General features: G+C 47.0%; 1 protein-coding gene across 2 annotated transcripts in view; it reads left to right on the top strand.

The window, feature by feature from the left end:
* TARS2 (threonyl-tRNA synthetase 2, mitochondrial) overlaps window positions 1–22,517 on the top strand; it is a 47,776-nt gene extending 25,259 nt beyond the window's left edge. Inside the window, exons 1-19 of one of the 2 annotated variants that reach the window (XM_069727087.1) lie at window positions 2,344–2,483; window positions 3,126–3,230; window positions 4,652–4,842; window positions 4,918–5,041; window positions 5,817–5,938; window positions 6,017–6,134; window positions 9,378–9,439; window positions 13,699–13,777; window positions 13,944–14,090; window positions 14,356–14,454; window positions 15,731–15,897; window positions 16,041–16,203; window positions 18,755–18,892; window positions 18,965–19,042; window positions 19,824–19,924; window positions 20,330–20,434; window positions 20,657–20,729; window positions 21,141–21,255; window positions 22,160–22,517. In XM_069727087.1, the coding sequence (XP_069583188.1) occupies window positions 2,421–2,483; window positions 3,126–3,230; window positions 4,652–4,842; window positions 4,918–5,041; window positions 5,817–5,938; window positions 6,017–6,134; window positions 9,378–9,439; window positions 13,699–13,777; window positions 13,944–14,090; window positions 14,356–14,454; window positions 15,731–15,897; window positions 16,041–16,203; window positions 18,755–18,892; window positions 18,965–19,042; window positions 19,824–19,924; window positions 20,330–20,434; window positions 20,657–20,729; window positions 21,141–21,255; window positions 22,160–22,308 (2,199 nt within the window). In that variant the 5' untranslated portion in view covers window positions 2,344–2,420 and the 3' untranslated portion in view covers window positions 22,309–22,517. Of the gene's footprint in view, window positions 1–2,343; window positions 2,484–3,125; window positions 3,231–4,651; window positions 4,843–4,917; window positions 5,042–5,816; window positions 5,939–6,016; window positions 6,135–9,377; window positions 9,440–13,698; window positions 13,778–13,943; window positions 14,091–14,355; window positions 14,455–15,730; window positions 15,898–16,040; window positions 16,204–18,754; window positions 18,893–18,964; window positions 19,043–19,823; window positions 19,925–20,329; window positions 20,435–20,656; window positions 20,730–21,140; window positions 21,256–22,159 lie in introns of those variants that run through there. The other variant, XM_069727096.1, reaches the window with a different exon arrangement.
* The last annotated feature ends 774 nt before the right edge of the window (window positions 22,518–23,291 follow it).

Here is a 23,291-nt window from a genome sequence, read left to right as displayed (position 1 = left end):
TTATGTTTCTTGTTCAAAGGCGGTCGTTTTTCAGCCTTCCTTACCTTGGCCATGTCCCTGAGTATCGCACACCTTGTGCTTTTTGTTACCCCAGTAACGTTGCAACTCTGAAATATGGCAAAACTGGTGGCAAATGGCATCTTGGCATCTTCACGCTTGATTTTCCTCAATTCATGGGCAGTTATTTTGCGCGTTTTTTGCCCAACACGTTTCTTGCGACCCTGTTGGCTATTTGCCATGAAACGCTTGGTTGTTCGGTGATCACGCTTCAAAAGTTTGGCAATTTCAAGACTGCTGCATCCCTCTGCAAGACATCTCACAATTTTGGACTTTTCAGAGCCCGTCAAATCTCTCTTCTGACCCATTTTGCCAAAGGAAAGGAAGTTGCCTAATAATTACGCACACATTATATAGGGTTATGATGTCATTAGACAACACCGCTCCTCATTACAGAGATGCACATCACCTGATTTACTTAATTGGTAGTTGGCTCTCAAGCCTGAACAGCTTGGAGTAGGACAACATGTATAAAATGTATCATGTGCTCAAAATACAACTTGCCTAATAATTCTGCACACAGTGTATTAATCTTTGCTTTTTGCCATCAGTATGCGCATGCTTTCCTGGGCAGACTCGTCTGTTCTACCCCTGTATTAGTCTTCACCCCTTCCTATCTGTGTCTGTGCCCCCAAACAAGTTATAATTGTTTAACCCCTCGTGCCTGCGCCACACTATTAATTTCCCCCTGCAGACTGTAGCAGTGTCCTCGTTCCTTCCCACTGTAAAGGATAACAATCTGATATCGGCAGATCATCGCTCATCATTAGCCGCATTTATGCGTAGAACGGTGTTATCTACGGTTTATGTAAAATGTATTAAACCTCTGGTCAGTGTGTAAAACAGATCCTTTTTTTGGAGGGGGGGAGGGGGTATTGGATCTTGCTTGATAGCCGGTGAGATTCTAGCTGCTAGAACTCTGCTGATAACCTGAGCAGTAATTGCAGGGGACACAACATACTGAGGCTGTATTCACACATCTGCGTGTGGCGGACCAGCCGCGGGTCTCATCAGCAGGTTGTCGAGTTCTGGTCAGGAGACCTGCAACTTTTCTGTGGTGCATGGTGGACCTGTGAACGGAGCCTTATCATGTAATACTGGATGTGACAAAGCAAGGTCCTAGCAAGTGTTCTCTGCGGCTCAGGTCCACCGTGGTCATGTAATCCTGGCCTAAGGCCTCATACAGACTGCAAGCGGAGGGCCACCATCATATAGATGATCCATACCCCTCCTCTATTGTCAGTACAGTGTTCTTTATTGGGGTTACTTTACAAGATGGTGTCCGGTTGGGGTTATCGCTGGGCTTACATACCCCCGTCGTTCTCGTTGGGCCTTGGAGATGTTTTGTGGCGTTTCTCCTTTAGATGTGTTGGCGCCGTGGGGCTTATGGTTCAAATGAATGCAATACTAGACACAGCCACCGAGTGGCGCTGTGTAGGAAAGCAGCCGTGTTTTAACCCCTTTCTCGCTGGCCTCGTATTCCCTTTATTTATTTTATTTTTTGTATTGTTAGTTACAACTTTGTGTAGTTTAATAGGGCGGACTTTCAAGGTGGCACGACCAAGTATGTTTAGAGCGATCCTAAGGCTATGTGCACACGTTGCGGATTGGGGTGCAGAATTTTCTGCACAAAATCTGCATCTCCCGGCAGAAAACGCAGGTGCAGATTTAATGCGTTTTTTGTGCGGATTTCTTGCGTTTTTTTTTTTTTTTTACCCCTGCAGATTTGTACAGTATAATCGAATGGGTGCAGAAGCGCTGCAGATCCGCACAAAAGTGACATGCTCCTTCTTTTGATCCGCAGCGTTTCCGCACGGAATTTTCCGCACCATTAGCACAGCGTTTTTTTTTCCTATTGATTTACATTGTACTGTAAATCACTTTGCGGATCTGCAGCATTTCTGCGCGGAAAAAATGCTGCAGATTCGCAGTAAATCCGCATCGTGTGCACACAGCCTAAATCGTCTGGTTATAAAGCTCTGATCGCTTCTGTTTTATTACTATATTTCTTTTGCGCTGTCCTGATGTATACTTGTCTGATAATCACTATGAATGTGATGGCACATTATCACTGTAATTGCATAGTATCACCACCACCATGTGGTAAGAAGAGAGAGGCTCATTTACTCTGCAGCCATTCTAATAATGACATTGGGGAGGGATTGTTACTTGAGCAATTCTCCCAGATTTGATGTGCTAGGTGTAATGCACATAGTTGGCCACTGGATGGCAGCAGAGTACCGGAGTTTATCCTGCAGTCAGAAGGAGGGGGTGTGCGAGTCATGTGACGCACTGTAGGTCACATGATCATCCTGTGGCGAAGGGAGGGGAGTAATGGCGGCGCCCATGTGTGAGCGGAGGACATGAGGCTGGTGTCGCTGCTGAGGAGGGGGGCGCTCCCTGCACCGTGCACGCGGCTCTGCAGGGTCTGTGCTGCACTTAGTTTGTGTGTATACGGATTATTAATGCAGACGTTGTGATATATATGTATATAGGAGATACAACATCTATATACACATATATTATAAAACCTTTAGTAACTGTTTTTGTCTTCCTGTGATTGATCACGTGTGGTATATTGTGATATGTCAGTGCTGCAGACATTGGGGGTATCCACTAGATACATGATGCTTCTCTCCTCGCCCCGGTTCGCCGCTCGCCGGAGATGACAGCGATGATCAGAGGCGGCTCGATTCGCTGCTGTTAGTCTGGTGCCGGCTGTACAACACATCTAGCACTGTTCACCTGACATAGGAGATAGTGTCACGCCTTCTGTTAAGAAGGGGTTAAAATCACGGAAATGTGAAGCCGTGCTGATCATGGTTCTCTAGAAATCTAAGGAACGCGTTGACTTGTGGGGTCCCTGGGGGTCCGAGCCCTTATTGGTGAAGCATGTGTGCTGTCCGCATGGATCCATGTGTATCCGTAGCCCCCGCTATCGGCGCTCTAGTGATGGGGCGCCTATACTTATTACACCATCGTTATCTCATGAGATCATACTGCTAATTCTGGGAATATTTATAGATATATCTTTAATTGAATTTTTTTGTCTGGCTCGTTTTTCTTAGGATTCCTCAGAAGTGACTCCAGGAGGTAGAGGAAAAACATGGAAACTGCATTCTACCAATGTGATGGGTCGGGCAGGGGCGCAGAGCGGGCGAGGGAGCACAGAGGTAATTTGACCCCTAAATGAAGGCCACCAACCATCATTCGGTGCTTTATGATGGCTAACCTGTCCTTTAGGAGATAGAATTAGACTTATCATAGAATGTTAGAGTTGGAAGGGACCTCCTGGGTCATCGTGTCCAACCCCTGCTCAATGCAGGAGTCACTAAACCATCCCAGATAGATGACTGTCCAGCCTCTGTTTGAAGACTTCAATTGCAGGAGAACTCACCACCTCTGGTGACAGCCTGTTCCACTCATTGATCACACTCACTGTCAAAAGTTTTTTGTAATATTTAATCTGTATCTTCTTGGTGGGGTTGACTCTCTGCTTCCCTGTCAATCAGCTGGAGCCAATGTGAGTGTGTCTTTCCCATCATCCCCATCTCTGTACTTCTGGTATCATCATTGATTGAGCTTCAATACCAAGTATAGCTGCTACTAAACGTACGGAGCTGTGGGGGACATGACTGGGGCACTGAGGCCATTGTGAAAATCAAGCCCTCCAAAGCACAGGGTAGTCGCATAATCCCTTCCTCTGCCCGGCAGGAGCAGCTCCCTACAGGCACCATAAGTCAACTGATAGAGACGAGAAAGGCAATGTATGTGCTGGCAGGTGGAAGTGATGGGAAAACCGTCCCTGCCTGCAGACTGGAGTGGCGGGAGAGCCGTCCCTACCTGCCTGCAGACTGGAGTGGCGGGAGAGCCGTCCCTACCTGCCTGCAGACTGGAGTGGCGGGAGAGCCGTCCCTACCTGCCTGCAGACTGGAGTGGCGGGAGAGTCGTCCCTGCCTGCCTGCAGACTGGAGTGGCGGGAGAGCCGTCCCTGCCTGCCTGCAGACTGGAGTGGCGGGAGAGCCGTCCCTGCCTGCCTGCAGACTGGAGTGGCGGGAGAGCCGTCCCTACCTGCCTGCAGACTGGAGTGGCGGGAGAGCCGTCCCTACCTGCCTGCAGACTGGAGTGGCGGGAGAGCCGTCCCTACCTGCCTGCAGACTGGAGTGGCGGGAGAGCCGTTCCTACCTGCCTGCAGACTGGAGTGGCGGGAGAGCCGTCCCTGCCTGCCTGCAGACTGGAGTGGTGGGAGAGCCGTCCCTACCTGCCTGCAGACTGGAGTGGCGGGAGAGCCGTCCCTACCTGCCTGCAGACTGGAGTGGCGGGAGAGTCGTCCCTGCCTGCCTGCAGACTGGAGTGGCGGGAGAGCCGTCCCTACCTGCCTGCAGACTGGAGTGGCGGGAGAGCCGTCCCTACCTGCCTGCAGACTGGAGTGGTGGGAGAGCCGTCCCTACCTGCCTGCAGACTGGAGTGGCGGGAGAGCCGTCCCTACCTGCCTGCAGACGAGCGTTATAGAAAAACCACCTCTGGGTTGTGCCGGTTGGATGCCGCTTCTCTGGTGCATCCACTGCTGTCCACTCACATCCCTGTTTTTTAGTCTCCAGTCCTCCCGGAGTTCCTCCACCATCGGCTTCGGTACTTTGAGGCCCTGAGGGAGCGTTACGAGGCCAAACTTGCCAGCCGGGTACTGAGCGAGTCCCGTGCCATCAGGATATCGTTACCAGACGGGACGGTGGTGAATGGGGAGTCCTGGAAAACCACCCCTTATGAAGTGGCTGTACAGTGCAGGTGAGCGGACCCGCTCATGTTATTACTCCTCTGTTCAGTCCTCGCATTGTAGTAATGTCACCATGCTCTCGGCAGCCCCGGCACCGCACACAATATTCTCGCCGCCCGAGTGAACGGTGTCGCGTTTGATGTGGGCAGACCCCTGGAAGACGATTCTGAGATTGATTTCCTCACTTTTGATTCCCTTGAAGGACAAGATGTGAGTATACTAGACTTATACCACACACTTCAGCATTGCCTTTCAGCAGCAGGTATCAGCATTGTGCTGTGTGCTAAGAACTACGACTCCCATTTTCCAACAACAGTATACTTCTGAATTAAAGGGGCACTCTCATATTCATGAATGGATATTGTCTGACAGTTCTTGGAAAAACAAGCACTTTTGCAATTTACTGCTTATTAAAATTTTCAGCCGTCCTTGAGATGTTGGCACTTTTTTTTTTTTTTTTTTTTAATATATACATCTTGTTGCCTAGGAAGCCGACCACTGTTGCTGTCTAGCTTGTAAGCACTTGGCTGAAGCTGGCCAGGATTACGAGGTTACAGTGTTCTCTAGTGATCCCGACTAGTTTCATAACTAATTCAATGGTCAATTGAAAATCATTTGTAAGCACTGCACATGTTTTGCTGTCTAACAGAGGCGGTCGGTCTCCTAGGCAACGAGCTGTAAATAAAAGGAAAGTGTTAATATGTCATGAAGCACTGGAAATTTTGATAAGCAGTAAATTGCAAAATGGCTTGCAGTTAAAAGCACTATCCTACAATATGCGTTCCTCAAGATGAAAAACCTCTTGAAGTGTATGCGGAGAGCCTCAGGAATCCCATTCACTAACATGGGGCTGAGCAGCAAAACCAGTGGCACAGTTTGTGGGGACATGGAAATTGCTGCAACCTTCTAATGTGCTTTGTCTTTGAATTGTATGCATTAGAGATCTCTGCTGTAAGTGACTGGAGATCATTCTCTCCTTGTGTAGATATTTTGGCATTCGAGTGCTCATGTCCTGGGGGCTGCCCTGGAGCAGATCTATGGGGGTCTGTTGTGTCACGGACCCAGCATAGAGAATGGGTTCTTCTACGACATGCACCTGGAGGACGGGTGAGATTTATTCGGGGGTCTTGTGAGTTCCCATCGAGGCTACGTACTGATTTCTGTACCCCCTCTCCGCTATTCTAGCACCGTGCTGCACAGTGACCTTCCCAACCTGGAAATGGCCTGTAAGGACCTCATCAGGCAGAAAGTTCCCTTCCAGCGCGTGGAAGCGACACGGGATGAGCTGCTGGAGCTGTTCAAGGTGCGAACGTCCCTGCTTGTCGTGGGTGTAGTGGTGTGAGCGCTGCTCTAGAGCATAATACAGGAGGCCACAGGAGAAGTAATGCATCTACACAGTCTATTATATAATTCTATTTACACAGTGGAGTCAGATTGTGGACTCGCCGTTCTGAATATGACCTGTGATCCCTGTCATTAGCCCAGTAGTCGCTCTGTATATATACTCTGATCTGTCATTAGCCCGGTAGTCGTTTTGTGTGTGTGTGTGTATATATATATATATATATATATATATATATATATATATATATATATATATATATATATATATATATATATAATATTATATATACTCTGATCCCTGTCATCAGCCCAGTAGTCGCTTTGTATATATCCTCTGATCCCTGTCATCAGCCCGGTAGTCGCTTTGTATATATCCTCTGATCCCTGTCATCAGCCCGGTAGTCGCTCTGCATATATACTCTGATCCCTGTCATCAGCCCGGTAGTCGCTCTGTATATTTATACTGATCTGTGTCATCAGCCCAGTAGTCGCTCTGAATATACACTCTGATCCCTGTCATCAGCCCGGTAGTCGCTCTGTATATATACTCTGATCTGTCATCAGCCCGGTAGTCGCTCTGTATATATACTCTGATCTGTCATCAGCCCGGTAGTCGCTCTGTATATATACTCTGATCTGTCATCAGCCCGGTAGTCGCTCTGTATATATCCTCTGATCCCTGTCATCAGCCCGGTAGTCGCTCTGAATATACACTCTGATCCCTGTCATCAGTCCGGCAGTCGCTCTGTATATATACTCTGATCCCTGTCATCAGCCCGGTAGTCGCTCTGTATATATACTCTGATCTGTCATCAGCCCGGTAGTCGCTCTGTATATATACTCTGATCTGTCATTAGCCCGGTAGTCGATATATATATATATATATATATATATATATATATATATATATATATATATATGTATATATATATATATATATACTCTGATCCCTGTCATCAGCCCAGTAGTCGCTTTGTATATATCCTCTGATCCCTGTCATCAGCCCGGTAGTCGCTCTGCATATATACTCTGATCCCTGTCATCAGCCCGGTAGTCGCTCTGAATATACACTCTGATCCCTGTCATCAGCCCAGTAGTCGCTTTGTATATATCCTCTGATCCCTGTCATCAGCCCGGTAGTCGCTCTGCATATATACTCTGATCCCTGTCATCAGCCCGGTAGTCGCTCTGAATATACACTCTGATCACTGTCATCAGCCCGGTAGTCGCTCTGTATATTTATACTGATCTGTGTCATCAGCCCGGTAGTCACTCTGCATATACAATGTGATCCCTGTCATCAGCCCGGTAGTCGCTCTGTATATATACTCTGATCCCTGTCTTCAACCCGGTAGCTGCTCTGTATATATACTCATCCCTGTCATCATCCCAGTAGACAATAGTCCATATATATTTGGACAGAGACAACACTTTTCTAATTTTGGATATAGACATTACCACAATGAATTTTAAGCAAAACAATTCAGATGCAGTTGAAGTTCAGACTTTCAGCTTTCATTTAAGGGTATCCACTTTAAAATTGGATGAAGGGTTTAGGAGTTTCAGCTCCTTAACATGTGCCACCCCTGTTTTTAAAGGGACCAAAAGTAATTGGACAGATTAAATAATTTTAAATAAAATGTTCATTTTTAGTACTTGGTTGAAAACCCTTTGTTAGCAATGACTGCCTGAAGTCTTGAACTCATGGACATCACCAGACGCTTTGTTTCCTCCTTTTTAATGCTCTGCCATGCCTTCACTGCGGTGGTTTTCAGGTGCTGTTTGTTCGTGGGCCTTTCTGTCTGAAGTTTAGTCTTTAACAAGTGAAATGCTGCTCAATTGGGTTGAGATCAGGTTACTGACTTGGCCATTCAAGAATATTCCACTTATTTGCTTTAATAAACTCCTGGGTTGCTTTGGCTTTATGTTTTGGGTCATTGTCCATCTGTAGTATGAAATGACGACCAATCAGTTTGGCTGCATTTGGCTGGATCTGAGCACACAGTATGGCTCTGAATACCTCAGAATTCATTCGGCTGCTTCTGTCCTGTGTCACATCATCAATAAACACTAGTGACCCAGTGCCACTGGCAGCCATGCATGCCCAAGCCATCACACTGCCTCCGCCGTGTTTTACAGATGATGTGGTATGCTTTGGATCATGAGCTGTACCATGCCTTCACCATACTTTTCTCTTTCCATCATTCTGGTAGAGGTTGATCTTGGTTTCATCTGTCCAAAGAATGTTCTTCCAGAACTGTGCTGGCTTTTTTAGATGTTTTTTAGAAAAGTCCAGTCTAGCCTTTTTATTCTTGATGCTTATGAGTGGCTTGCACCATGCAGTGAACCCTCTGTATTTACCTTCATGCAGTCTTCTCTTTATGGTAGATTTGGATATTGATACGCCGACCTCCTGGAGAGTGTTGTTCGCTTGGTTGGCTGTTGTGAAGGGGTTTCTCTTCACCATGGAGATTATTCTGTGATCATCCACCACTGTTGTCTGGACGCCCAGGTCTTTTTGCATTGATGAGTTCACCGGTGCTTTCTTTCTTTCTCAGGATTTACCAAACTGTAGATTTTGCCACTCCTAATATTGTAGCAATTTCTCGGATGGGTTTTTTCTGTTTTCGCAGCTTAAGGATGGCTTGTTTCCCCCGCATGGAGAGCTCCTTTGACCGCATGTTTACTTCACAGTAATACCTTCCAAATGTAAGCACCACATCTCAAATCAACTCCAGGCCTTTTATCTGCTTAATTGAGAATGACATAACGAAGGGATTGCCCACAACTGTCCATGAAATAGCCTTGGAGTCAATTGTCCAATTACTTTTGGTCCCTTTAAAAACAGGGTGGCACATGTTAAGGAGCTGAAACTCCTAAACCCTTCATCCAATTTTAATGTGGATACCCTCAAATGAAAGCTGAAAGTCTGAACTTCAACTGCACCAGAATTGTTTTGTTTAAAATTCATTGTGGTAATGTCTATAACCAAAATTAGAAAAATGTATCTGTCCAAATATATATGGACCTAACTGTATACTATGATCCCTGTCATCAGCTCGGTAGTCGCTCTGTATATATAATCTGATCCCTATCATCAGCCTGGTAGCCCCTTTTGTTTATATACTCTGATCGGTGTCATCAGCTATCGTCACGCATGGGGGTCATGTGCGGCTTGTAATGTTTCCATTTATTTTGGCAGTATAACAAATTCAAGGCCCGAATAATTGAAGACAAAGTGGAGGCCATAAGCAGTGTGTACAGGTAACTTACCGTTCGGTGGTCTGTGCGCCCTGCCCTGTCACACAGTAGGGACCTCCAGGGCAGTGTGTGCTCCGTACTTTTTTCATATGGCTACTGGAGACTGGATTTATGGCACATACACATCATAAAGGTGACCACTGTGGAGGACTTGCATCATGGCACAGTGTTACTGTAGAGTATTGCATATATGTTTGTCCTCCTTTCGATGTATCTGAGGCCAATTGTTATATTACAGGGGGGACTGCAGGGGCGGTTGTTATACACCAGGAGGCACTACGGGGCCGGTTCTGCATGGGGGGGGGCAGTTATACATCGAGGGTGAATATGGAGACTGTTATACATCAAGGGAGGGGTGTGGGAGTACAGGTCTGACTGTTATACAATAGGGGAGGAGTATGGGGCCCGTTGTTCTACATCAGGAGGGATTAGGGGGCCTGTTGTTTTACATCATGGGTTACGTGGCCAATTGTTATACGTGGGGGCGGGGGACTGCATGACCAGTTGTTATGCATTGGATGGGTCTAATGGGCTGGTTGTTATACTCCATATTGAATAATGCACACCCCATAGTCCTCCATTTAGTATAATGTGTCCCATAGTCCTCCATATAGTAGAATGTTCACAATAGTCCTCCATATAGTATAATACACTCTCCATAGTCCTCCATATAGTATCATACACTCCCCATCGTCCTCCATATGGTGTAATTTACTCCCCATAGTCCTCCATGTAGTACAATGCACCCCATAGTTCTTTATATAGTGTAATGCATTCCCCATAGTCCAGTAGAGTATAAAGCAGCCCCCCCTCAGAGTACAATGCAGCCCTCCCTCAGAGAATAATGCAGCCACGCAGTCCTGCAGTATTTTGGCCACCATGTACTCACTGATATAAAAAGAATACAATTCTTGCCACTCCTCCTTGTTCTCCTTCTGCTGTGGTCTCTGCAGAGCGTGTCAGCAGCTCCACTGCCCAGCCCCTCTGTCTCTGATGCGGGTGCACGATGACGTCACTTCATCGCACACCTGCGTCAGAGGCGAATGATGGGGGAGGGAGCACCATCTATGATGCTGATATAGTGATATAGTTGCATGCAGGTGGGGGGGAGCGGCGCTGGCACTGAACCCCCCCCCCGACTCACGGGCCCCATATTGATACACCACTGACTGGGGGCCTCCGGGGGAGAGATGGCACTTGTCAGATGCTTAATCTGCCTGTCCCTAATGCTGGACCTTGAAGGGACTACGGGGCTAGTTGTTATAAATCGGGGGGGACTACGGGACCGGTTGTTATACACCAGGGGAGACTACACACCAGAGGGGGACTATGGAGCTAGCTTTTGTACCCCGGAGGCAGAGACTACGGGGTCAGTTGTTATACATTTGGGGAGACTACGGAGACAGTTGTTAAACACTGAGGGGGACTACAGGGCTGGTTGTTGTACACCAGGGGGAGGACTATGGGGCCGATTGTACGCAGGGAGGGGTGGGGGCTACAGGGCGTGTCGTACATCAGGGGTGGGACTACAGGGTCGGTTGTTGTACATCGGTGGGGGAAGGACTACAGGGCTGGTTCTTGTACACTGGGGAGGTGACTACAGGGCTGGTTGTTGCCGATTGTAATACACCGGGTGGGGGGACTGCTGGGTCGGTTGTTATACACTGAGGGGAGGACTACCTAGCCGGTTGTTATACACCGAGGGGGGGGGGACTATTGGACTGATTGTTGTACGAAAGGGAAAGGACACTATCGGACGGTTGTTGAACACCTGCGTCAGAGGCGAATGATGGGGGATGGAGCATCATTTATGATGCTGATACAGTTGAATGTGGGGGGAGAGCGGCGCTGGCACCGAGCCCCCCTGACTCAGGGCCCCATATCAGCACACCACTGACTTGTCAGATGCTTAATCTGCCTGCTCCTAATGCCGGACCTTGGAGGGGCATACAGTTGTTATACATCGGTGGGGACTACGGGATCAGTTGTTATACACCAGGGGAGACTACAGGGCTTCTTGTTATACACCAGAGGGGGACTATGGAGCTAGTTTTTGTACACTGGAGGGTATACGGGGCTGGTTGTTGTATACTGGGGGGGGACTGCGGGGCCAGTTGTTATAAATTTGGGGGTACTACGGAGACAGTTGTTAAACACTGAGGGGGACTACGTGGCTGGTTGTTGTACATCGGGGGGTACTACAGGGCCGGTTGTACACAGGGAGGGAGGGCTACGTGGGCCTGTTGTACACCTGGAGTGACTACAGGGTTGGTTGTTGTACACCGCTGGGGGAAGGACTACAGGGCTGGTTGTTGTACACCGGGGAAGGGGAACTACGGGGCTGGTTGTTGCCGATTGTAATACAGCGGGTGGGGGGGACTGCTGGGTCTGTTGTAATACACCGGATGAAGGTACTGCTGCGTTGGTTGTAATACACTGAGGGAAGGACTACCGAGCCGGTTGTACACCGAGGGGTGGAGTATGCGACTGGTTGTTGTACGCAAGGGGGGGGACACTACTGGGTGGTTGTCGTACACGGGGGTACTATGGGGCCGGTTATTGTACACAGAGGGGAGGGATTATGGGGCTGGTTATCATACACCGGTAGGGGGACTGCGAGGCCGATTGTAATACACCGGGTGGGGACTGCAGGGACAATTGATATACGCGGAGGGCTACGGGGACTGCAGGGACAATTGATATACGCGATGGGGCTACGGGGCCGGTTGTTGTACACGGGGAGGGGAAGGGGGGCTTACGGAGTCGGTTGCTATACATCGAGGGGGACTACGGGGCCGGTTGTTATATATCGGGGGAGGGGGGGGGGAAGGGGTAGGACTACGGGGCGGGGACTGCAGGGACAATTGTTATACGCGGGGGGCCGGTTGTTGTACACTGGGGGGGGACTATGGGGCCAGTTGTAATACATCGGGAGGGGACTGCGGAACCAGTTGTATTGCATGGGAGGGGGACTGCTATCTGGTTGTAGTACACCGGAGGATACTGTGGGGCTGGTTGTTATACATCGAGGGGACCACTGAGCCAGTTGTTGTACACTGTGGGGGTGAGAAAGATTACAGGGTCGATAGTTGTACACCGGGGGGGGGGGGGGACTGCGAGGTTGGTTGTTATACACTGGGGGGACTATGGGACCGGTTGTTGTACACTGGGGGGACTATGGGACCGGTTGTTCTACACTGTGGAGGGACTATGGGGTCGTTTGTTGTACACTGGGGGGGAACTACGTGGCTGGTTGTTGTACACTGGGGGGGATCTACAGGGCTGGTTGCTGTACAGCGGGGGGTGCTGTGTGGCCGGTTGTAATACATCGGTGATGGGAGACTGTGGTGCCGGTTATTATACACCAGGGGGGATTGCGGTGTCTGTTGTAATACAACGGGGGTGACTGTGGTGCTGGTTGTAATTCATCGGGGGAGGGGGACTGCCAGGACGGTTGTAACACACGGGGGAGGGGGGCTACTGGGTCGATTGTTGTACATCTGGGGGAGACTACGAGACCGGTTGTTATACATCTGTGGGGACTTTGGAGCTGGTTGTTATACATCATGGGGCTACAGGGCTGGTTGTTCGTCACGGGGGTGGTAAGCGGCCCGGTTATAATACATCCGGGGGTGGGGGACTGCGGTGCCGATTGTAATAGATGAGGGGGGGTGGAACTGCGAGGCTGGTTGTTATACATCGTGGGGGTGGGGACTACGGAGTCAGTTGTTATACATCGGGGAGAGTGGGGGGGACTACATGGCTGGTTGTCATTCAACGGGGTTGATGTGGAGCTACGGGGCCGGTTGTTATACACCGGGTGAAGGGGGGACTAAGAGGCCTGTTATTCACCTGGATGGGGGGTAAGACTACGGAGCCAGTTGTTATACACCTGGGGGACTTCAGAGCGGGTTGTTATACATCACGGAGAGCTACGCGTCTGGTTATTATACATCACGTGGTGGGGGAAGGGGGTTACGGGGCCAGTTGTTATACACTGGGGGGCAGTGGGTCTCAATGTGTGTGGCCTTATGCGTTTCTCCTTTTTTGTCTTATTCAAACATTTGTGAAATTCAGTTTGAGCACGGACTGCAACCACAGACTTGCTGTGGCTCTTCAGACCTGAGTGGCATGCTCGAACTGATTAACACGGGTTTGTGCATGAGCCCTTAGATGCCTGCCTGGTGCGTCCATATAGACTAGGACAGGACTACACTGCGCTCTTCTGGGTCTACGCTAAGTGTTTTTCCCCCTTTCTTCAGATGCGGCTCTCTGGTTGACCTCTGTCAGGGACCTCACGTGCGACATACGGGGCAAATTAAATCCATCAGACTACACAAGGTGACGTCACTTATAACTGTCCCAGCAGTTCTCTGTACATGCAGCAGTCTGACTGTTGAGGACAAAGTCAGAATCCGCTTTACCATTGACCTATTTCTGACACGGGTAAATGTTGGAGTACACGGTAAGGTACGCTCTGATTCTGAGTTTTTTTGTTTTTTAACAGAACTCGACAGCCTATTGGAAAGGAGACTCCACGCAGGAAAAGTTACAGAGAGTTTATGGGATTTCATTCCCAGAGTCTAAACAGTTAAAAGAGTGGGAGAAAGCACAAGAAGAGGCTCTTAAGCGGGACCACCGAAAAATAGGAAGGGTATGTAAGAGTATGCAAGACTGTGCCGATCAGAGGAGTCCTCCCAGCATAGCATATATTGCTGGCATATACCATCACTGTCCATCCACTGGTCCTGTGATGGCAGCAGCGTCTCTTGGTGCCCTCTGTATTACACAGCTGACAGCTGTGCTTCATACCTTAATGCCAGGTATCACCAGTAAATAACTTGTGGGGAAGAGGGAGATGCAGCTGCACAGAAGAGGCACTTGTATTCCCTGTGATCAACTTTTGTCTTCTTTCCTAGGACCAGGGATTATTCTTCTTCCATGAATTGAGTCCAGGAAGCTGCTTTTTTCTTCCCAAGGGAGCGCATGTCTACAACGTCCTGATCGACTTCATCAAGGTACTTGATTCTCAAAAAGCTCAGTGCAGGTGATGCGGGCACTGGTGTGGGTAATTTACCAGTTAGAACAAAACCCTTTATGGCACGGCATGATGCCTCCGATCAGATGATGACGGACACTCTGGATCCTGTGTGCACGGTGATCTCAAAAGTCCTTCATCCACATAAGCTCTGTTTTGTGTTGTCCTCTCCTGGCACCATACCCTGTTTCTAGCTTTCCTATCTATACCAGTCAGGAGCTAGCTTTTTAATAGCAGCGACTCTAACAGATTTTTAAAAGAGCGATTTAAAAACGTTTGCACCCCAAGATGGTAAAGATAAAAACTTCACCTCATCACTCGAAAAAAGAAAAAAGTCCTCGTACGGCTATCGGCATGGAAAAATAAAAAAGTTCTGGTCCTTAAAGCAGGGCTGTAGAGTCAGTAAGCCAAACCTCCGACTCCTCAATTTCCCTGACTCCTGACTCCACAGCCTTGGTCACAGAGCATGTACATAAAGTGCAGCACAGATTGATGTCAACTACGACTCCACAGCCCTGTTCACTACTGAGCATGTACATAAAGTGCAGCACAGATTCATCTCAACTAAAAGTCCAGAACCTTAGATCAGGAACAACAGACATTTATAGTACATTTCATAACTCCCAAATTCTTATTAAAAAATATTCAGCACATACTGCACTGAATTACTGTACCCAATTCATTATATATTTTAGGAGTCGGGGGTCTGTTCATTTTATACTGACTCTGACTTCACAGCAATGCCTTAGGCTATGTGCACACGTTCAGGAATTCATGCAGAAAATTCCTGAGAATTCCGGACATTTTCTGCATGAAATCCGCAAGAAAACCGCGTGCGTTTTTGCCGCGGTTTTGACGCGTTTTTGCCGCGTTTTTTTCCGGACACTTCCCAATGCATTTTGGAGTGGGAAATCCGCAAAAAAAACCGCAAAAAGATAGAGCATGTCCGGATTTTGTGCGGTATGCGTTTTTTTTTGCGGAAAAAAACGCATCATGTGCACAAAACATCCGGAATTCATTCTAAATGATGGGATGCTTATTGTATGCGATTTTTTTGGGGGTTTTATAGCGTGGAAAAACCGCGAAAAAACCGCAACGTGTGAACACAGCCTTAAAGTGCAAAAATGAAAATTGGCCCTAATGGGTGACTGCTGTTGTCATTCTGGCAGCAACATAGAAAAGACATGACTGCGACTGTCACTGTTCTGACACCGTGCTTATTACTTTGATCCAATCATCTTTTTTTTTTTTTGCAGGGTGAATATCGAAAACGGGGCTTCACGGAAGTGATCACCCCTAACATGTACAATAACAGACTGTGGGAGCAGTCCGGGCACTGGGAGCACTATGGGAAGCACATGTTCTCCTTCCCCGTGGAAAATGAGACCTTCTCTCTAAAGCCAATGAATTGTCCCGGGCACTGGTGAGTCACGCCATCTTGACGACACCCGGTCAGCGCATGAGAGGGGCCGTAATTTGGCCTGACTGACGTTTGATTGACATTCTCAGACAGTTAAGGGGTTTGTTTTCGGCGATCATAGTGACGTCTTGTTTTTTTATTTCCAGCTTGATGTTTGATCACAGACCTCGATCTTGGAGGGAGCTTCCTGTCAGACTGGCTGATTTTGGGGTCCTGCATAGAAATGAGCTGTCAGGTGCACTGTCAGGGCTCACACGAGTGCGGCGCTTCCAGCAGGATGATGCCCATATATTCTGTTCTATGGATCAGGTGAGTGCGTCAGGAGCATGGCTAGACTGAAAGACAGATTGGTTTATGGTGGAGTCACACGGGGTTTCATTATATAGAAGGCAATAAAGTGAAAAATTTTGTCCATATCAGAACTCATAGAGTGCGAAACAGGACGCACCAAATAACTGGAGTGGATATCGTGGTGCTCAACTCAACAGAAGGGGATTATAATAAATGCTTCAAAAAATAGTAAAAGTGGCACTCACACCCGTAAAAATGTACTGAATCATAACCTGATTAAAACACGCTGGGGAGGAAACAGGATGTGCTGTGGATAGTGGCCGTTTCAGCTGTAGCAATGCTTCTAGGGGTCCCAATGCAGCATGACTTAAAACCACAAGGTCAAAAAAAATAAAGTACAAAACAAACTTATTTTTCAGGAGAACAAAAATGAGTAACCTGATGTAGCAAAAATTCTATGTCCAATGCATTAACAATTAAAAAGGAAACTACAAATGGAATAAGTACCACATTTAAAGTTACCTAAAATGTGTGATTTTATTATGACAATAATCTGAATTAGGTTTTTATCTTTTATGAATTCATTTATCTTTAATATTACCTTTATCTTTGATATTACATCTCCTTTTTGTACGCGAGTAACTGTTTGTATGGCTATTCCACATAACGCAGAAATGTTTTTATATATTTTGCATAGGTATTAGAAAGTGAGGAAATGTACCCTTCTTAAAAAACCCTTGAAAAAGATTAGAGAATGAAGGAGTTGCTGGAGACCCCTTTGCGGTACCAGTTCGTTGTAAGTACCATTCATCCGTAAGTTTAAATGCATCGTCAAGATAAATTCCAGGGGGCAGTATTATTAAATTAAAAACGGATTCTGATAATTGGCGTAATCAAATGACCCCTTTTGGGTAACTTTTAAATGCAGTAATTGTTCTTTTCGTAATTTCCATCCACTGTTCATAAGTTGTTTGCTACATCAGGGTACTCAAATTTCTCTCCTGTAAAACTCAGTTTTGTAAGTTTTTTTTCTATATTAGAAAGCCCAGTAAACCTTTTTTATGCCTGGTTTAATAGAATATTTCAAACTAGGAAGGACTTCTCTAAGAAAACTAAGCCTGTATGCAATACTCAACCATGCAAAACCCCACCGTTCTTCGTTTTGCTTGTGTGGAAAGGGTTAACCCTCTTGCACAAGGTGGAGATCACCCTAAATGTCTCTTGAAAAGTATACTTATTTTTTTTTTTAAGCATTTACAAAATCTAAAAGAGTTACAAAGTGCATCGAAACCGCCGAGATCTGAGTCATCTCTGATGCTGGCCTCCGCAGCTGAAAGAAAAAAAGCTTGGTCATGACGAAATCACACTGGGATACATAATATAAAAGAGATGTTGATATTAAATGCACAGATTCTGAGTTCCAACTAAAGGTACCGTCACACATAACGATATCGTTAACGATATCGTTGCTTTTTGTGACGTAGCAACGATATCGTTAAGGAAATCGTTGTGTGACAGCGACCAACGATCAGGCCCCTGCTGGGAGATCGTTGGTCGCTGAGGAAAGTCCAGCACTTTATTTCGTCGCTGGATCTCCCGCTGACATCGCTGGATCGGCGTGTGTGACGCCGATCCAGCGATGTCTTCATTGGTAACCAGGGTAAACATCGGGTTACTAAGCGCAGGGCCGCGCTTAGTAACCCGATGTTTACCCTGGTTACCAGTGTAAACGTTAAAAAAACAAACACTACATACTTACCGTCAGCTGTCTGTCCCCGGCGCTGTGCTTCTCTGCACTCCTCCTGCATCCTGTGTCAGCGCCGGCCAGCCGGAAAGCACAGCGGTGACGTCACCGCTCTGCTTTCCGGCTGACCGGCGCTGACCGTGCAGAGGAAAGCAGAGCGCCGGAGGACAGACAGCTGAAGGTAAGTATGTAGTGTTTGTTTTTTTAACGTTTACGCTGGTAACCATGGTAAACATCGGGTCACTAAGCGCGGCCCTGCGCTTAGTAACCCGATGTTTACCCTGGTTACCGGGGACCTCGGGATCGTTGGTCGCTGGAGAGCTGCCTGTGTGACAGCTCTCCAGCGACCATACAGCGACGCTGCAGCAATTGACATCGTTGTCGGTATCGCTGCAGCGTCGCTCAGTGTGAAGGTACCTTAAGCGTTTAAGCACCCAGGATCAGAGTTATTGGTTACAACGAACTGGTGCTGCAATGGGCTCTGCAGCAGCTCATTCATTCTCTAATCTTTTTCTGGCAGCTTTTGAAGATAGGTTAATTTCTCCACTTTGTAATCCTCATACAAAGTACATAAAAATCTGACCCTATCACAGTAAAATTTCTGTAGCGGTTAAGAGATGACACCTGTGCCATCCACTGGATAAAAAATATCTGATTGCAGCAAGAACACCATAATTAGGACATTAAGGTACAGTTGGAGGGGTAAAGTCCCGGTGTATAGATGTGAAAACAGAATACCCATTTAATCACTGGCTGCCACACAATAGAATTTCCATGTAATTGTTTTCCCTTTAAATACTGACACTTCTGCTATTAACCCTGTAGTTGGAAGGTGAGATCAGCGGCTGTCTGGACTTCCTCCGGGCTGTGTACACAGTGTTTGGCTTCTCATTTAAGCTTTTCCTCTCCACTCGCCCAGAGCAGTATATGGGAGAGCCGGATGTCTGGCGGACTGCTGAGCAGGTAGGCACCGGTCTCTTCTCGCTGTAGGTCGGGAGGAGGACGATCTCATCACTGACAACCTCTTTATTTTAGGAGCTGGAGAAAAGTCTGAATGGTTTTGGTCTTCCGTGGGAGCTGAATCCAGGAGATGGAGCATTTTATGGCCCCAAGGTGAATGCTGACCAGGGAGGGGGGTTGGGGGCAGTGCTGACCAGGGAAGGGGGTTGGCGGAGTGCTGACCAGGGAAGGGTTGGCAGAGTGCTCACCAGGGAGGGGTTGGCGGAGTGCTGACCAGGGAGGGGTTGGCAGAGTGCCTACCTACTCAACTGTCATTTGGCAGCATTGTCTCATATAATTAAGCCTGCTGTGGCCATAAGCATTGCACGGGTCCGTGTGTCCAAGGCCGTCCATGATCAGGTGGTAAGTGTCCAAATTTCCAGCGGCAAATCCACCCAGCATCAACTACCTACTGGCAGAGCACATTACACATTCCAGCACATTACACCATCCTATGGTGGGTGCTTGTGTACGCAGCTCTGCTGCCATTAACGTTTTCCAGTTTTGTAATAAAAAAAATGTCACACATGTTTGACTGGTTTGTGGTTGTGTGAATGACTCGGTTTTTGACGGACAAAGTCTAAGCTTGCGGCTTTCCCTGCATGGACGTCCAGTGCTATGTCATCTTTCACTACTTTTGGGATTTTTGCGGCTGCTTTTTTTTTTTTTCTTTCTTGCCTTAATAAAATGGTCACTCCTGTAAATCGTGCCAGTTTTAGTTTACCTATTTGATTCATGGCTAGGCAGTGTGAAACATTTCATAGCTGGCATAGGTTTTAGTCTCGTGCCCCTTTTTTAGGAAGGCAAAGTTGCACTAATCTTTAATAGTCTCCTCATTTCTAGGGTTCTTCCCACAGTACGTGACCTCTAACTGGATCTTATGTTTCTTTGCCAGATTGATATCCAGATTAAAGACGCAATGGGGCGCAACCATCAGTGTGCCACAATCCAGTTGGACTTTCAGCTGCCCATCCGCTTCAACCTCAGCTATGTGGGGTATGTGTTTTTATGGAACAAGGGAGAAAGTTGCCTGTTGTAGATGGGAGGACGATGCCACGTGCACGAGGTTTATCAATGTTGTGTGCCCCCCGTCTCCTTTCTACTGAGGCACAACATGGAAGTGTTGGTATTACTTTATTTGGATAACAGGTTACATCAAATTTCCAAGCTGAAGAGGGGAATGGCCTGGTTTGGAGATTTGTCCGCCTTCTCACTAATTATCAGTGGGCATACGCTTAGAGTATGGAGCCTTGATATGTCATAACTTTTGATCAGTGGGGGCCCGAGTAGTGAGACCCTCTCATTGATTGCTCTGGGAACCAAGATGTGGATTTTCCATTGACTTGTTGCATGTGAATCCCCAATTAACCTAATGGCTTCTTGTTTTTCTTTCTCTCACAGTAAAGAGGATGGCCGGGCGGAGCGGCCGGTGATGATCCATCGGGCGGTGCTGGGCTCTGTGGAGAGGATGATGGCGGTCCTGGCTGAGAATTACGCAGGGAAGTGGTAAGTCTCATTTTGCCCAGCTGGCGGGCAGCTGATACGCTTCACACGTGGACTGCGGCATCACTGACAAGGTATTAGTCTGTTGTAGATATAATTGTCCTCCGTTAAACCACAGATCCATTCACTTACATGGGACTTGAAAAACCACAGTCCCATAGAAGTGAATGAAGAGGCAGTTATGTTTATATGACACCTGTGATGTCTGCCTTCTCTCCTGCCCAGGCCTTTCTGGCTGTCTCCATTCCAGGTCATGGTTATACCCACAGGAGGCATTTCTGCCGATTATGCCCAAGAGGTACGTGTTTTATCCCATTCAGATACTGTGCTGATATATAACACTACACCCCCCACTTATCACTGTTGCTGGGAGATTGCTGCTCCACACGCTATTTAGTGGCCATTCTTGGCTCCCATTGAAGTGAATTGGAGATGAGCTGCAGTATCGGAGAACGGCCACTGTACTGTGGATGGAGCTGTTTTGTCCTTATTAATCCCCGCCCCTGCGTTACCTCCAGGCAGCAGATCATTGGTGATGCTGGCGGTTATCAATATCTAAGTGTTCACCCTATTAATTCCTGCTTGTATTGATTTCCCGGCACATGATTGGCATAAGACTATGAGAACATAAAGTCAGGTGTCAGATCTACCATCCTGTCCACCATGATTTACTGACACTATATAAGTATTGCTTGTGTTTTACTGACAGGTTTATAGGATTATCCACGACCAGGGGTTTATGGTGGACATCGATACGGATCAAGGGACAACCTTCAACAAAAAGATCCGCAAAGCGCAGCTGGCGCAGTACAACTTCATTCTGGGTAAGTGAAGTGCAGCTGGTCCTTACGTTGCCCCTAATATTTTCTATGAAACGTTAGACTTTCTACTGTGCTCTGTGTTTCACTGGTCAAATCTCTGCTTGCCGTCGGTGAGTGGAAATTTATATATATACACTGTAAAACCGGTCTGGACATAAGGAAGAATTTTCAAGACTGTAAACACAAGTCTGCTGTCTCTTAAGCAGCAATACAGGAGTGGTGCCGCCCGATGGATGGGCTGGCGGCAGTAGTGCCGCCTGATGGACGGGCTGGCGGCAGTGGTGCCACTCGATGGACAGGCTGGTTGTAGTGGTGCCTCTCGATGGACGGGCAAATTGTAAGGAATTGAAACCAGCATATTAGTGCAAGAACTTCTCATATTATAGTCCTCTGAAACGTCTATAGTCCGGGTTGACCATTTTCCGGGGAGGACATCTTCATGTTTATCTGCTCATGTCAGTACTCTCCTGTCACTGAGGAAGGAAGCCCGCGCTCGCTGACAGCTGACACAATCTTACGTCTGCAGCTTGGAAGCTTTAGTCACAGCTATTCTGGTGTTGGATGTATATCTGTGCAGCAAGCAGAGGTATTACCCAGCTGCCTGCATTACTTACATCGGCATATACTGCCCCCGTGTATACGATGCCCCATCACTTGGGTGTTGGACCTTCAGCTGCAGATTTTTGGTTGTACGAAATTAGAATAAAAATTGCCCTTGTCAGCATGTGTGAGATTGAAGTTGTCCAAACATTGCTGGCTTTGATGACATATATCCTACTGATGAGAGGAATTGTAAGGTAGTACATTTCCAGGAGGACTAACAGAGTTAACTCTCTTTTATAAGAAAGGCTCATAGAACATGGAAATGACACTCTCTTTTTTTTTTTTTTTATTCTTTGTTCTCTAGTGGTTGGTGAAAAGGAGAAACAGAACAACAGCGTCAATGTACGCACAAGAGACAGAAAGCAACATGGAGAATGCAGCGTGGAGGACCTGATCATGAGGCTGACCGAGCTGCGGGACTGTCGTGTGAAGAACGCAGAGGACATCTTCTGATTCACTGCGAGGAGATCGTGCTCTTAGACTCCACCCCAGATATGGTCATAAGAAAAGTAGACCTCCTGGCACCAGGTGTAGACCTCCAGTCAGTGATGAGTTGACGGAAAAAGTCTGTGATTTGCATGGCACAACTTCTCTTCATGGAGGTTCTTCTCATATGTCTGATTGTATTCTGTACTGAATAAATGATATAATGAGGAAAGTTCTCCTTGTGTTTGTGCTTTCCACCTATCATCAGATACGAAGACGAAGAATGTAGGAGGTGGGGGCGTCCTTGTCTTTCTGTAGGAAGTGGGGTTCGTTTTGTGACTTTTAGTTCAAAGCAAACAAACCACTGTACAATTACACGTACAATGCATCCTGAGAAATAATGGGACAATTAAGTTCCAGCACCTATGCTGTGGCCGAATGCTATTGAAAATGAATCATGGAAAAAAGAAAAAGACATTGGATTAAAGATTATTCTTTGTATGATTACTTCACATGATGAAAGTCTGGCATTTTAAGATGTAGAGGACATCTTGCAGGACACATTCATGTCTGAAGCCTAAATATAGGAAAATGCTGGACATATGTTAGTCTTAATCCTAAGGAGAGAGTAATATACTGATGGTATTGTACACAGCTGGGGGTAATATATGAGGGATTTACAGAGTGGATATAGAGGTGGGTGTATTATATAAAGTTGTGCTTAAAAGTTTACATAACCTGGCAGAATTTTTGCTTTCTTGGCCTTTTTTCAGAGAATATGAATGATAACTCCAAAACTTTTTCTCCACTCGTGGTTGGGAGAAGCCATTTATTGTCAAACTACTGTGTTTTCTCTTTTTAACCTTCCTCTAGTGTTAGGGTCGTGACCGACCCGTTTTAGGTTTTAAATGCATACAAATTCTACATACATTTGTTTATTGCATCAAGACTTTTTGACTTTTTCAGGAACTTATTGTTAAACAAAATACAATAAAATAAAACTATTTTAC

Source organism: Ranitomeya imitator, chromosome 1 (genome assembly GCF_032444005.1).
Source record: "Ranitomeya imitator isolate aRanImi1 chromosome 1, aRanImi1.pri, whole genome shotgun sequence".
Taxonomy (NCBI): domain Eukaryota; kingdom Metazoa; phylum Chordata; class Amphibia; order Anura; family Dendrobatidae; genus Ranitomeya; species Ranitomeya imitator.
Note: the sequence above shows the minus strand (reverse complement) of the source record. Positions and strands in the feature narration are given on the sequence as shown.